This window comes from Phocoena phocoena, chromosome 15 (genome assembly GCF_963924675.1).
Source record: "Phocoena phocoena chromosome 15, mPhoPho1.1, whole genome shotgun sequence".
Classification (NCBI taxonomy): domain Eukaryota; kingdom Metazoa; phylum Chordata; class Mammalia; order Artiodactyla; family Phocoenidae; genus Phocoena; species Phocoena phocoena.
Window position 1 is genome coordinate 66,546,036 of NC_089233.1, and position 13,368 is coordinate 66,559,403.

General features: G+C 48.5%; 1 protein-coding gene across 1 annotated transcript in view; it reads right to left on the bottom strand.

Annotated features, from left to right (window-relative positions):
- Positions 1-9,353: 9,353 nt before the first annotated feature.
- Positions 9,354-13,368, bottom strand: part of KIAA1755 (KIAA1755 ortholog) — a 39,748-nt gene continuing 35,733 nt past the window's right edge. The window contains exon 15 of the mRNA XM_065893293.1: positions 9,354-10,055. Coding sequence (XP_065749365.1) covers positions 9,354-10,055 — 702 coding nt within the window. The remainder of the gene's footprint in view (positions 10,056-13,368) is intronic.

Below are 13,368 nucleotides of genomic sequence, written 5' to 3' on the forward strand. Positions count from 1 at the left end.
CTAGATCCCACATGCGGCAACTAAGAGTCCGCATGCCACAACTAAGACCTGGTGCAGGCTAAATTATTAATTAATTAATTTAATTTATTAAATAAATAAATAAATTTATTTTTAAAAAAACTTCCTTTTGGGATCCTTGAGCTCACATTTCATCTTCTATTGTTTCATCCCAGTTTCAAGGAATACAAGGCCCTAGGGCTTGCTGAAGCATGAAAAGAGACAGGGAGCAGAGGTGGTGAGTGCTGGAAGCAGTACTGAGCAGGGCAGCCAGGCCTCAGGGTTGGGGCTTAGGGATGGGGGCTAGACCGGGAGCCAGGGCCTTTGCTACCTCTCGGTCTCTTGAGGCTGGCTCTGGGTGCATCAGTTTGGTCCTCCACCCCCAAGACTACTTTTCTGCTTTCTATGTACGCAGTTGGACACAGTGGCCCTCTGAACTCAAGTTTACACATGCTCAGTTCAGAAACTGCCTAGCATCTCTGATTCCCAAATCCCAATCCTGGAAAAGGAAGCTTATTGGTGAGCTTGGGTCACATGTCTATCTTTTCATCCAACCGGTTTACGACTGAGGGGCTGTGGCACGGTATAAGCAGAGAACGAAAGGGGCGGATGTTGGACATTCGCCCTGTAGGAAAGGGAGAAGGCTTTTCCAGGAGGAGGGCACAGCAAGGTCAAAGGCTTAGAGGTGGGGAATTGGAGGTTTCATGGGGACAGTCCTGAGTGGCTAAGTTTGTGTCAGCCCTCCTGTGACTGCTTAAACGGCAGCTCCCATAGGACCATCCCTGTCCCTGTGCCTAGTGGCACAGACATGGCCCACAGAGGGAAATCACAAGTGAATCAGCAGCAGAACCAAAGCTCAAACCATTTCCTTCTCCCCGCCCAGGCTTGAGTGTCTGAGGCTTAGGAGGGAGTCAGGTTAGAGGAGCAGGGAGAATGAAATCAAGAAATAACAGGCTTCACAGGACTGATAATGACATTTTAACTTGAAAATTGCAAGGAGACAGAGCTGTGGAGGCGTATGCAAATTTCCATGCAGATGAAATGCAAATGAGCTTGCTTGCTCCTGCCTGGTGCACCTGGATGTGGCTCAGTGACAAATCCTAATGGCACCGCATGGCTGTGTGATTGATTATCAAGGCCAGCTGGGATGACAACTGCACTCTCTTCCTGGGAGCTGGCGGAGATGAGACTGTTTCTAGAGTGCCCTCTGATGGGGGACCCTGAGGGATGGCCCTCTGTATTTCAGGGATGGCAAATTTGGGACATAGCTAGTATCTCTATAGCGGCCCTCCTCCATGGCAGACATCATTAATCAGTCATAGAATTCCTTCTTACTGAGTCAACCAGGTGCTCTAGGCAGACCCTACTAATCAATCAAAGTTGGCCTTCATTCATTCATTCATTCATCAATTCGTCTAACAAATTTTGTTGATTTTCTTCCCCGTGCCAAGGATACATTGAACAGGGAGGTTCAGTTCCGGCTCTTGTGAAACTCACAGTTTAGTGGGGGATATGAGCACCAACAAAATATTGCAAAATGGCAATTGAGATAAGTGCTATGAAAGAGAACTACATGATCTTTATAAAAGGGAATTTTGACTCCTTCAGAGTGACCAGGAAAGCCTGACCCTGTTGCTGATATCTGAAGGATAAAGAGGGCTTAACTAATTGAAAAAAAAGGGGGCGGACATTCCAGGTATTGAGACAAGAAAGAGCTTGTAAGCAGAAATTGTCAGTGCTACACTAGATTCCCTATGATTATTTTTTGTTTCTGTGCATCCCTCCTCTGGCTTCTATCTGTTTTTGTTTGTTTGTTTGTTTAAAGAAAAGAAAAAGCTTCTTTGAGATATAGTTCACATGCCATACAATTCACCCATTTAAAGTATACAAATCAATAGTTTTACTATATTCACAGATACGTGCAACCTCTACCATAGTCAATTTGGGAACATTTTCATGACCTCAAAAAGAAACCCTTTGCTCTTTAGGGATTCATCTCCTCCCACCCCACACTCCCAGCCCTAAGCAACCACTAACCTAATTTCTGTTTCTATAGATTTGCCTGTTCTGGACCCATTAAATACTAATTCTTTATTCTTTCCTCCTCCCAGCCCCTGATATACTCTAACCTACTTCATGTCTCTATGAATTTGCTTATTCTAGATATTTCATGGAATCATACAACATTGGTCCTTTTTGTCTGATTTATTTCATTTAGCAGAATGCTTTCAAGGATCATCCATACTGTAGCATGTACCAGAACATCATTCTTTTTACAGCTGGAAAATATTCCATTGTATGTATATACCACATTTTGATAGGCATTTGGATTATTTCCACCTTTTGGCTATTATGAATAATGCTCCTGTGAACATTGGTGTACAAGTATCTGTTTGAGGCCCTGTTTTCAATTCTTTTGGGTATATACCTAGGAGTGGAATTGCTGGGTCATTCTATGTTTACCTTTTTGAGGAACCACCAAAATCGTTTCCACAGGGGCCATTTTACATTCCCACCAGCAAGGTACAAGGGTTCCAAATCTCTACATCCTCACCAATATTTGTTAGTTTCTGCTTTTTTGATTATACACATCCTAGTAGGTGTGAGTAGGTGTAAGGTGGTGTCTCATTGTGGTTTTGACTTGCATTTCCCTAATGACTAATTATGTTGAGCATCTTTTTATGTGCTTGTTAGCCATTTGTATATCTTCTTTGGGGCAATGTCTATTCAAGTTCTTTACCCATTTGAAAATTGGGTTGCTTGTCTTTTTTTGCTGAGTTGTAACCGTGCTTTATATATTCTGGATATTAAACCCTCATCAAATATAAGATCTGTAAATATTTTCTCCCATTCTGTAGGTTGCCTTTTCGTTTTCTTGGTAATGTCCTTTGATGTGCAGTTTTTAATTTTGATGAAGTCCTATTTATCAACTTTTACTTTTGTTGCTCATGCTTTTGGTATCATATCTAAGAACCCACTGCCAAATCTAAGCTCATGAAGATCTACACTTATGTTTTCTTCTAAGAGTTTTATAGTTTTATCTCTTAAATCTAGGCTGTTGATCCGTTTTGAGTTAATTTTTGTATATGGCATGAAGCAGAGGTCCAACTTCATTCTTTTACATGAAGAAATCCAGTTGTTCCAGCACCATTTGTTTAAGAACTTACTCTTTCCCCATTGAATGGACTTGGCAGCCTTGTTGAAAATCAATTGACTGTAGACCTATGGGTTTATTTTGATTCCATGTGTCTAGATGTCCATTCTCATGGCAGTACCACACTCTTTTGATTACTGTAGGTTTGTAGTAAGTTTTGAAATTGGAAACTGAGAGTCCTCCAAGTTTGTTTTTCTTTTTCAAGTTGTTTTGGCTACTTGGGGGGCCTCTTGAAATTCTATAAGAATTTGAGGATCGGCTTTTCTATTTCTGCCCCAAAAAAAGGCTGTTGGAATTTTGATAGGGATTGTGTTGAATCTGAGGATCCCTTTGGATAGTATTGACATTTTAACAATGTTAAGTCTTCCTACTTATGAATACAATGTCTTTCACCTCCTTGGTTAAATTTATTACTAAGTATTTTATTCTTTCAGATGCTTTTGGAAATGAAATTGCTCTCTTAATTTCCTTTTTAGATTGTTCATTGCTGGTGTGTAAAAACACAGATTTTTGTGTGTTGATCTTGTAACCCACAACTTTGCTGAATTTGTTTATTAGCTCTAGTATCTTTCTTGGGGATTATTTCTTATTTTCTATACACAGAATCGTGCCATCTGTGAATAGAAACAACTTTATTCCTTCCTTTCCAGTTTGGATGCCTTTTCTTTCTTTTGCAGGGTAACTGCTCTTTTTCTTGTCTAATTGGCTTCCTTTTATTTGTTTTTCTTATCTAATTTTCTTGTCTAGAACTTCCAGTACAATGCTGAATAGCAGTGGTGAAAATAGTCATCCTGTTTTGCTCCTGGCCTTAGGGAGAGAGCTTTCAGTATTTCACCATTGAGTTTGATCTTAGTTGTGGGTTTTTCATGAATGCCATTTATCATGTTGAATAAGTTCCCTTTTATTCCTTGTTTTCAGAGTAGTATTTTTTCTTGTTGTTCTTGTTTTTTTTTTTGTTTTGTTTGTTTGTTTTGTTTTTAATCATGAAAGCTGTTGGATTTTGTCAAATGTCTTTTCTGAGACAACTGAGATGATCGTGTTTTTCTCCCTTCATGCTATTAATGTGGTATATTACATTGATTGATTTTCTTATCTTTACCCTTGCATACCTGGGATAAATCCCACTTGGTCACACTGCATAATTCTTTTAATGTGCTATTGTCTTTGGTCTGCTAGTATCTTGTTGAGGATTTTTACATCTATACTCACAAGGTATATTGTCCTGTAATTTTCTTTTCTTGTGATATATTTATCTGGCTTTGGTATCAAGATAATGCTTGCTTCAGGGAATAAGTTAGGAAGTGACTTCATTCCTTTTTATGGCTGAATCACATCCTTTTGTATGGATATACTACATTTTGTTTATTCATTCATTGGTTGACCAATATTTGGGTTGCTTCTTCCTTTTAACTATGATGAATAATTCTGCTATAAACATTTATGTAGAAATTCTTGTGTGGACATATGGTTTTGTTTCTTTGGGGTGTATACCTAGGAGTGGAATTGCTGGGTCATATCGTAACTGGATGTTTAACCATTTGAAGGCCTGCCCAGCTGTTTCCCAAAGCAGCTGCGTTATTTTACATTCCCCCAGCAATGTATGAGGGTTCCAATTTCTCCACATCCTGCCAACGTTTATTACTGGACTTTTAAATTTTAGCCATCCTAGTAAATGTGTAGTGACATCTCATTGTGGTTTTGATTTGTATTTCCTTGATGGCTAATGAGGTTGAGCATTTTTTCATGTCCTTATTAGAATTTTGTGCATCTCATTTGGAGAAATGCTCATTCAGATCCTTTACCTATTTCTAAGTTGGAGTTTTAAAAATTTATAATTTAGTGGTGAGAGCATTCTATATATTTGTAATATAGAATATTATCTTCTATGGGCCCACACCAGCAACCCTCCTCCAAGCAAGCACTGCCCTAGGGTTCCTGGACCCTACTTTTTGTGGCAGGCTTTTGCAGAGGCCTGCAGTGCCTCAGGAGGTATGAAAATACCCTCCAGCATTCCCCATGTGATCAGGCAGAAGCTGAGCCTTGATCTGAAGTTGTACATTGGTTTCCTTCCCTTCTCTGTCCTGTTTCCCCTTCCTGTGGTTTCTCTCATGATCTCTTCTTCAGCAAATCCCCTGTACCTGAATCCTTGTTGCCAGGTGTGCTTCTAGGGGAACTTGAAAGTGCTTGGAATGGCTGAGGAACTAAAAGGAAGTCAGTGTTGTTGGAACTCAGAGAACATGGAGACTGGGGAGTAAGGTGAGGCTAGAGTGGTGGGCAGAGGCCTGACCCCACAGAGCTTCGTAGATTACAGCGATGGGCAGGGTGGGGGTTATCTGGAGAGTCATGGGATGCCACTGGGCTCTGTTAAGCAGGAACTGGCATTATTTTACATTTTGCAAAGGTCCCTCTAGCCTCTCTGTGGAGGATGGATAAAAGGGCCCAAGTGGCTGCAGGAGGACCACTGAGGATACTGTTACAACTGTCCAGGGGGAGAGAGGATGGAGACTGGGTTGAGGATGGGAAGGTGGAGGGAGAAAGAAGAAGAAGATTAGAGAGAGATGAGGGGGGTGGATCTGGGGGCTCTGGGGAAGTTCAAGGACATCTTGCAGGTTTTCAGCCTGGGTGCCTGGATGCATGGTCAGTACACAGAGAGGGAGGCAGGCTTCGGAGGGCAGATCAGGAGGTCCACTGGCCAGACGACACCCGTTTGCCATCCCTGGTCTTGCCCAATCCCCCCACTTCACAGATGGAGAAAATGAGGCCTGAGGAAGTGCGGTGATTCACCCAGGTCCCTGTCATGCCCCAGACTGAAGGGGATGGGATCCAAGGATCCTGCCGCCCAGCCAGAGGGCTTGTTTATTCTCCAGGAGGCCCACTGGCTCTGGCCTCAGACAGCTATTTTGCAGCTGGGAGTGGGTGGGGTTTAGGGCCTGCTGGGTTTGTCCTGGGCTGGAAGCCAGTTCACAGCTCGCAGAGAACAGAACATCTCTGTTTCAGGAGGGCAGCCTGTACTGCCTGCTACCCTGTCAGGGTCTGACGTGGGTAACTTGAAGGCATGAGGGTGTGGGGTGCTCACCTCAGAGTGGCTGACATTTGCTCTCCTGGATTAGGCATGGACAAGAACTAGGTCCAGATTCTGAGGTTTTCCCTTCTCTAGTCCTTCCTTTCCTTGCTGTGTGACCTTGGGCCAGTCACCTCCCCTCTCCAGTCCTACAGTCTTCTCATCTGTAAAATGGAGACATCCTACAGTGTAACTTTTGTGCCCTCAGGGTTGTAGGGAATATTGGATGAAGAAATGGATGGACAAAAAATACACCGTAAACTGTAAAGTGCCTAAACTACAATTTGGGTTCAGTCCTACCACTGCCCCAGTGGGTTTCTCAGACTTTACAAGATGGCCACCCCTCTGGAGAGGAAGAGGCCTGGTGTGGAGCTCAGAGAGCCCAGGATCTTATTATCCTGGCCCAGCAGGCTTGACAAACCCATTGGACAGATGGGAAAACTGAGAGGCCGCCATCTGCTCAGAGTCACCAGGCTATTAAGCCCGGATTCAAAGGCTGGGCTCTCTGATTACAAAGACAAGAAAGATCCTTACCCATTCAATGACCTGATTGTACAGATAGGGTAAACCAAGGGCCAGAAAGGGGAAGCAACCTGCCCAGGGTCACACAGGCAGCTGGCAGCAGGGTGGAAGTGTCAGGTGAGGTCCCTAACTCCCAGGCCATGCTCCTCCTATCACCTCTTGCCCACCAACCCCTGGAGCTTGAAAAGCAGTTTCCTCCTCAGTAAAATGGGGTGAAACTAGTATTGGCGTCATTGGATTGTTCTGAACATTTCAGCAAGCCCTGCAAAGCTGTTAAAGGGCTTAGCACCAAGTCAGACACAAAGAAAATGCAGAATAAATGTTGGCTAGTAATATTATTATTCATTATTATATTTCATTTCTGCATCCCCTTCTCCCCTTTGGGCTGCTGTGAGTAGACAAATTATGGGCGTTCAGTTCTTCCTGGAGACAGAGGGATGTACAAGATGGCTTTGGGGGCCCCTCCCTCCCAAGGATTCTTGGATTATCCATACCCCTCCTCAGCCCCCCTGAGCACTAGCCGTAACTGTAGTCTCTCAGAAGTCAGTTTTCATCCTTGCACCCCGGGTACCCTGGCTCCCTGCCTGTGGTCCCTACTGGCTGGATGCTGTTGCTATGGCAACAGGATTTTACGAGCCTTCGGCCCCCCTCTGAGGCAACAGGCCTGGATGGAGATGGACTGATCAAATGCCTCCTGCATCCTCAGGCCTGTCTGGACAGAAGGCAGGAGACTGGAATGCAAGAATCAGAGCTGGCTTGGGGTGGGGGTTGGGGGCGGCTCAGGCCTTAGCCCCAAGGGTTTCCCAACAGCACCCCACCTCACTGTGTTGCACGAGCACTTGGTTACACGTGCAGACTCCAGCCACCACTGCCCCAAGGGTCTGGTTTTAACTAGCTGGGGTGGGATCCCCTAAGACGCTGCCTTTGATCAGCTCTGCTCGTGCTTCTGAGGCAGACAGGCCCCAGACCACTCTTGATGAAATCTTGAGTCCTGGAAGATTCCCGAAGGCATTTTGGGCATTGAGGTTTGTGTGGCTCTCTCTGCTGAGATTACTCTTTTATTAAATAATTTGTTTTAAATTTACTTATTTTATTTATTTTTGGCTGCGTCGGGTCTTCGTTGCTGCGTGCGGGCTTTCTCTAGTTGCAGCGAGCGGGGGCTACTCTTCGGTGCAGTGCGCGGGCTTCTCATTGCGGTGGCCTCTCTTGTGGCGGAGCACGGGCTCTAGGCGCGCGGGCTTCAGTAGTTGTGGCACGTGGGCTCAGTGGTTGTGGCTCGCGGGCTCTAGAGCGCAGGCTCAGTAGTTGTGGCGCACAGGCTTAGCTGCTCCGCAGCATGTGGGATCTTCCCGGACCAGGGCTTGAACCCGTGTCCCCTGCACTGGCAGGCGGATGCTTAACCACTGCGCCACCAGGGAAGCCCGAGATTACCCTTGAGAAACCCTGTTTGTCCTCCCAGGCCCGCTCCGGTCCTGCCTCCCTCTCCTTCCACAGCCTCATCTTGTGGGAGGATGTACACCCTACCCTCTTCCTGGAGCCAGGAAAATTCCAGAGCTGGGCTACCAGAGGCCATCTTGGTGATGCATCCTAGGGCAGAGATGGGCGCACATTCTCAGGATAATGACATTCAGGGGAGGCGCTAGCCATGGTCACTCTGGGCTGTCTTCTAGATGCTCTATCTGAAATCAGAGCATCTCAAGCCTCTTCCCACTGTCCTCCCGCACCACCTGCTGGATGGGGACAAGGCTCCCTACCCTCCAGCCCCAACCATAGCAGAACCCGGTGACGCCAGGCACCAGAGGCTGTGCCTAAAGAGAGGTCGGGCTTCGGGGTGGGTCTGAGGAGCTGTGGTGGGGAGGGGAAGAAGGCAGAGATCATGGGAGAGGGAGGTGGTCCTCTCTGGGGTTCCTTGAACTTGAGACTGATGCTCATGTCTGCTGGAGAAGCCAAGTGACAGAGGAGAGGTGCAGCAGGCAGGCCCCCTCCCTTACCCCTTCCTTGCACACTGACTGGCCTCCAGCAGGTGTTTCTCTTTGTCCGAGGCCAGTGGCGTCAGTGGATAAATTACATGTGGTAATTCACTTGACAGCACCCCCTTTATTCCATTCCCAGACTCGCTCCCCTGCTCCTCCGCCAAATAAATGCGCACTCGAATCCTTGCGTGGTCTCTTTCGTAGGACCCTAAGACAAGAAGCCACTCCCCCAATCTCCCCACCCTGGGTTCTGTTATGAGGGCAACTTTGCCCCTTGTGCCCCAAGGGGAAGCTTACATACCCCTGAACCCCAGGTGGGGTTCTGCCTAAGTCAGAGATCTCTGGAAGGATCTGTACCAACAGCTCTTTACACGATAAGACTCCAGGGTTTTGGAGCCAGTCTCACGCTCTTCCACGTCCTGCCCTGCCCTCCACTCTCACTATTCTGAATGTGTACGAGTCGCGTCTTCCCAGAGCTTCCTGGGGCCGGGAGCAGGCGTGAGTTCTTGTCTACCAAGCACGGGCCAAACTCAGTAGCCACGTCCGGACGGATGGTCCAGGGCTCCCCAGCTCTGTCTTTAGCTGGACCCCACCCGAACCATACCCATCCCTGCCGGAGCCTGGTGTGATTGATGGGAACTCCCAGCTAGAGGGATGCAGGGGGACTTGTGTGGGGTGAGTCCTCCAGAGACGTCTGTGAGTCTGTCCCCTCCGAGGAGAAGCTGCCCCCAGTGGGCCGGGGGATCTGACTCTGCCTGGGGAGCCGCTGCCAGGAGAGGAAGGTGGTGAGAAAACGCTCAGGGGCAGGATCCAGGGGCCCATGCAGGCTTCTGCTGTCATCAGCTTCAAAAGCCTGGCCAGCTTCCTGGGGTGGAGGGGCTGCTTGGAAATTTCTGTTCTGTATACGTCTGGGGGCCCATGGAGGCCAACAGGATTTTGGCGAACGATCCAGACCCAGTGAGTCCTGGAGGGGCAGGTCCCATCTTCCCTTGTAAGTGACTTCTCCATTCAGGCCCTGGCCCTTGGCGGCCGCCCCTCTGAGTTCCAGGCCCGCCGGGTGGGAAGGGGGACCTGCCGGGCATGGACAGTGGGCCAGTGCCTTCTTCAGGAGGGTCTGGATCTCCTCGTGCCTCTCCCGGGCCTCCTCCCACAGGTCCTGGCCCAGGCCCTCCCAGCCTAGAGAGGCCACCTGCAGCCGCATGGCCGTGAGCTTCTCGGCAGGGAACTCGGATGCCAGGCGCTGCAGGTAGCGGTGGAGGCGGCGCTGGTCCCCAGGGCTGGCCCTTTGGGCCTTGCCCAGCCTGAGCTGGGCCATCAGGTCCTGGCAGTCCATGTGGAACCAGGTCATCTGGGAGACAAGAAGAGAGGGAGATGGGGGTTCCGTGAGGACAGGGATAGGCCTCTCTGAGCCAAGAGGAGGCTTAAAGAACAAATACAGCTAGACTGAATTAATACAAAAATGTCCAATCAGTGTTAGGGCCTCTCTTAGCACAGCTGTGGTTTTCTCCACTGCTGATGACGACAATATTTCCCTTTCTTCCCCAGGGAACACCACCCTCCGTTACCCACTGGGAAACAGTCCCCAGCACCCTTGGGATCTTCAGGCACAGACTTAGGGGCCAGCAAGGACTCACCCCTCTCTGGGTCTCAGTTTCCCCCTCAGTAAAGTAGAGGTTGTGATACATAATCATGAAAATTTGAGTGCCGAAAATTTGGATTCTCGGATTGTATGAACCCCTCATAAATGGTGCTGAGGGAGGAGTCTGGCTAATATTTATTGAACACTGACTGTTTGCCAGGCTCTGTGCATCTCATGTAGGATCACACTGAACCAGCAGCCCATTTTACAGAGGAGGAAACTGAGGCTCACACACGTGAAATCACTTGTCCCAGGTCACGCTGCAAGTCAGGGAGGAGCTGGGATTCAAACTCAGCCCTGTCCAGCCCTCAAGAGGGTATCTTCCAAGCACCTCCTTGCACAGGAGAAACTGGCCCAGGCAGGGCCCTGCCCTTGCAGTCACACAGTGAGACTGTCAGCCAGCCCAGGCCCGGAGGCCCCCTCACTCTGGCCAGGCCTCTGCCGCATTTTAGGATCCTGCCTGTACCCACTTCACCCACAAAATGTCTACAGGTTGCAAAGGAGCCAACATGTTCCCAGCAGCTCGTGAAAAACATAATCTTTCTCTCCATTAATTTAGAAGCCAACAGCCAGCTGTTAGGCAGTGGGGATTGGAGAACAATTTTCTCCGAGGAAACCATCTTTCTGCGGATTAAGGGAACTTGTCTTTAGATAAATGGCTTCATATTTGCAGAAGCACATTGAGCTCATGGCTGGGAAAGGGCTCCATAAAGCTCCGTTAGCGACACAATCATGTTATTATTATTTAGTGCCAAAGCTGCTGCATGCCTGCTCTCCACCTGGGGCTGAGCCCAGCACTGAGCCGTCCTGTCTGTCCGTCTGTCTGTCTGGGACCAGATATTCCAAGCCAAGCTGGACAGAGGTGGAGAACACCTCAGAAATCATCTTGCCCCACCCCTTGCTGTGCGGATTAAAATTCAGGGCCAGAGAGGAGAAGGTGCTGTCGAGGGGAAGAGCTTTCCAGGCTGAGGGAACAGCCAGTGCAAAGGCCTCAGTGCTGGAGCCAGTTTGCTTTCTCCAAGGAAGGCCAATGGGGCTGAAATCAGCTAAAATTAGTAAACGAGGGAGAGAAGCTTCCAGATCCCCTTAATCCATGAGGCATTACTCCTCCTACCACTACCGCTAATGACAACATTAGCAGTACATCCGTGTTAAAAACAATAATTTAACATCGGTGTTAAAAATAATAATTCCAGATTTGAGCAAAGTCGGGTGTAGGGGCATGGGGAGGGGTCACTTACATTTAATTTAATTCTCACTTCTCTGCATGAGAGCCAGATGACCTGGGTTCGAATCTCAACTATGCCACTTCCTAGCTGTGTGACCCTGGGTCAGTGACTTGATTTCTCTGGGTTTCCTGCCTCACAGGGTTGGTGTGACCATAATACCATATGTGAAATGACTAGAACAGGGCCTGCAGACAATAAGAACTCCGTACCTAAGCACTGGTTGTTATTATTACCATCATTATTCTTGACAAGGAGCTGAGGCCCAGAGCAGTGAAGGCCACTGTTGAGGTCACAGAGCCCATGCAGGCATATCCCTGACTCTAAGTCTCACATCCTCCTGCTGTCTCGCTCTCTAACTTCTGAACAGCTGGGCACGGGGGGGTCCCTTCGCTGCCTCTGCCCACATCTACCTCCCTTGCCTGAGGGAGACAGAGAGTGGCCTGTCCTCCCAGTGCCCCAGGTGTGAGTTGACTGAGTCCCTCCCGCTGCCCCCGAAGCATCTGTGTTCTTGGTGCCCTGTGTGCTGGGCTGGCCTGACAGTTGGGAGGCTGGGGTCAGGCTCCTCCCATGCCCCATCGTCGGTGGCCAGTGCGAGGGTCAGCTGAGGGCACTGGGCCCAGGCCAGAGGTGTGGGTTCTTGTCTCATCTGGGTTACAGCTCTCTCAGGCTGCAACCTTGCTCCCCCTAGGCCTCAGTTTCCCCATCAGAAAAACGAGGGCTTTGGCTAAATGGATTTAAGAGGGGCGGGGGCTCTGAAGTCAAATCCTGCTTGACCAACCGGGCTAGGGGATGCTGAGAAAGCCACTTTCCTCTTTGGACCTTAGTTTTCTCATCTGTAAAATGGAAACAAGGTTGGTGCCCCTCCCTCACAAAGATATGATGAGAATTAAATCGGGCAAGGTATGCAAAGCGCTTTTAGGAGGGTCTGGCGTGGTGAACACAGTCAATAATGTGGGCTACCCCATAATAGTCATCTAACCCTCATCACCATCGTCATCACGTCTGCTTGGACACAAGAACTGTTTGTCATTTCCCTCTCCTTTGCAGAAGAACATAGCACATGGACACATCTGGGTTCAAATTCCAGCTCTTCTTTTCTCTAGCTGTGTGGCCTTGGGCAAGGTGCTGCCCCTCTCTGGGCCCTCAGTTTCCTCATCTGTACAATGGAGCTGGTCAACCTTGCCACATTGGGTTCCAAGAGATGACAGATGCAAAGTAATGGAGTTATTCTTGCTTCCTAACTCACCTCCGCCCAGGCCCCCGACCGTTGCCCCAGTAGCCCTATCCCCTCCTCCTCCCTTCTGGCCAAACGCTGGGTTCCTGGTGAGGACTGAGGCCTCTGTTCTGAGGATGCTCAGAGCAGCCTCTGGGCCCACCCTCAGCCAACTGTCCCTTCCTTCCTTCCTTCCCCAGCTGTCCCCTCCAACCCATCTGTGCAGGGCAAGGTGGGGCATGGGAAAGAGCACAAGAATGGTGCCATGGCTTGCTGTGTGACCTTGGCTAAGTGATGGCACTTCTCTGATCCTGTTTCCCTAACACTGTAATAGAGGGGTGGGACGAGATCAAGGTTCTGAGCCTGGTCCTGACCCTGTGAAGTTGCCTGCAGAGGTCTATGTGTGGAGGGAAAGTCTATGGCTTTGATCAGATTCTCAGAAATCCCCAGGATCCTTCCCCTAATCCCAACGTTTAAGAAGCAGGTGATTTCCTTTGAGAGATGATATTTGGGTCACTGGGAGACTGCCTGTGTAGTGAGACAAGCTGGGGTCAGGGATTAGCTGGACCTGGTTTAAGGA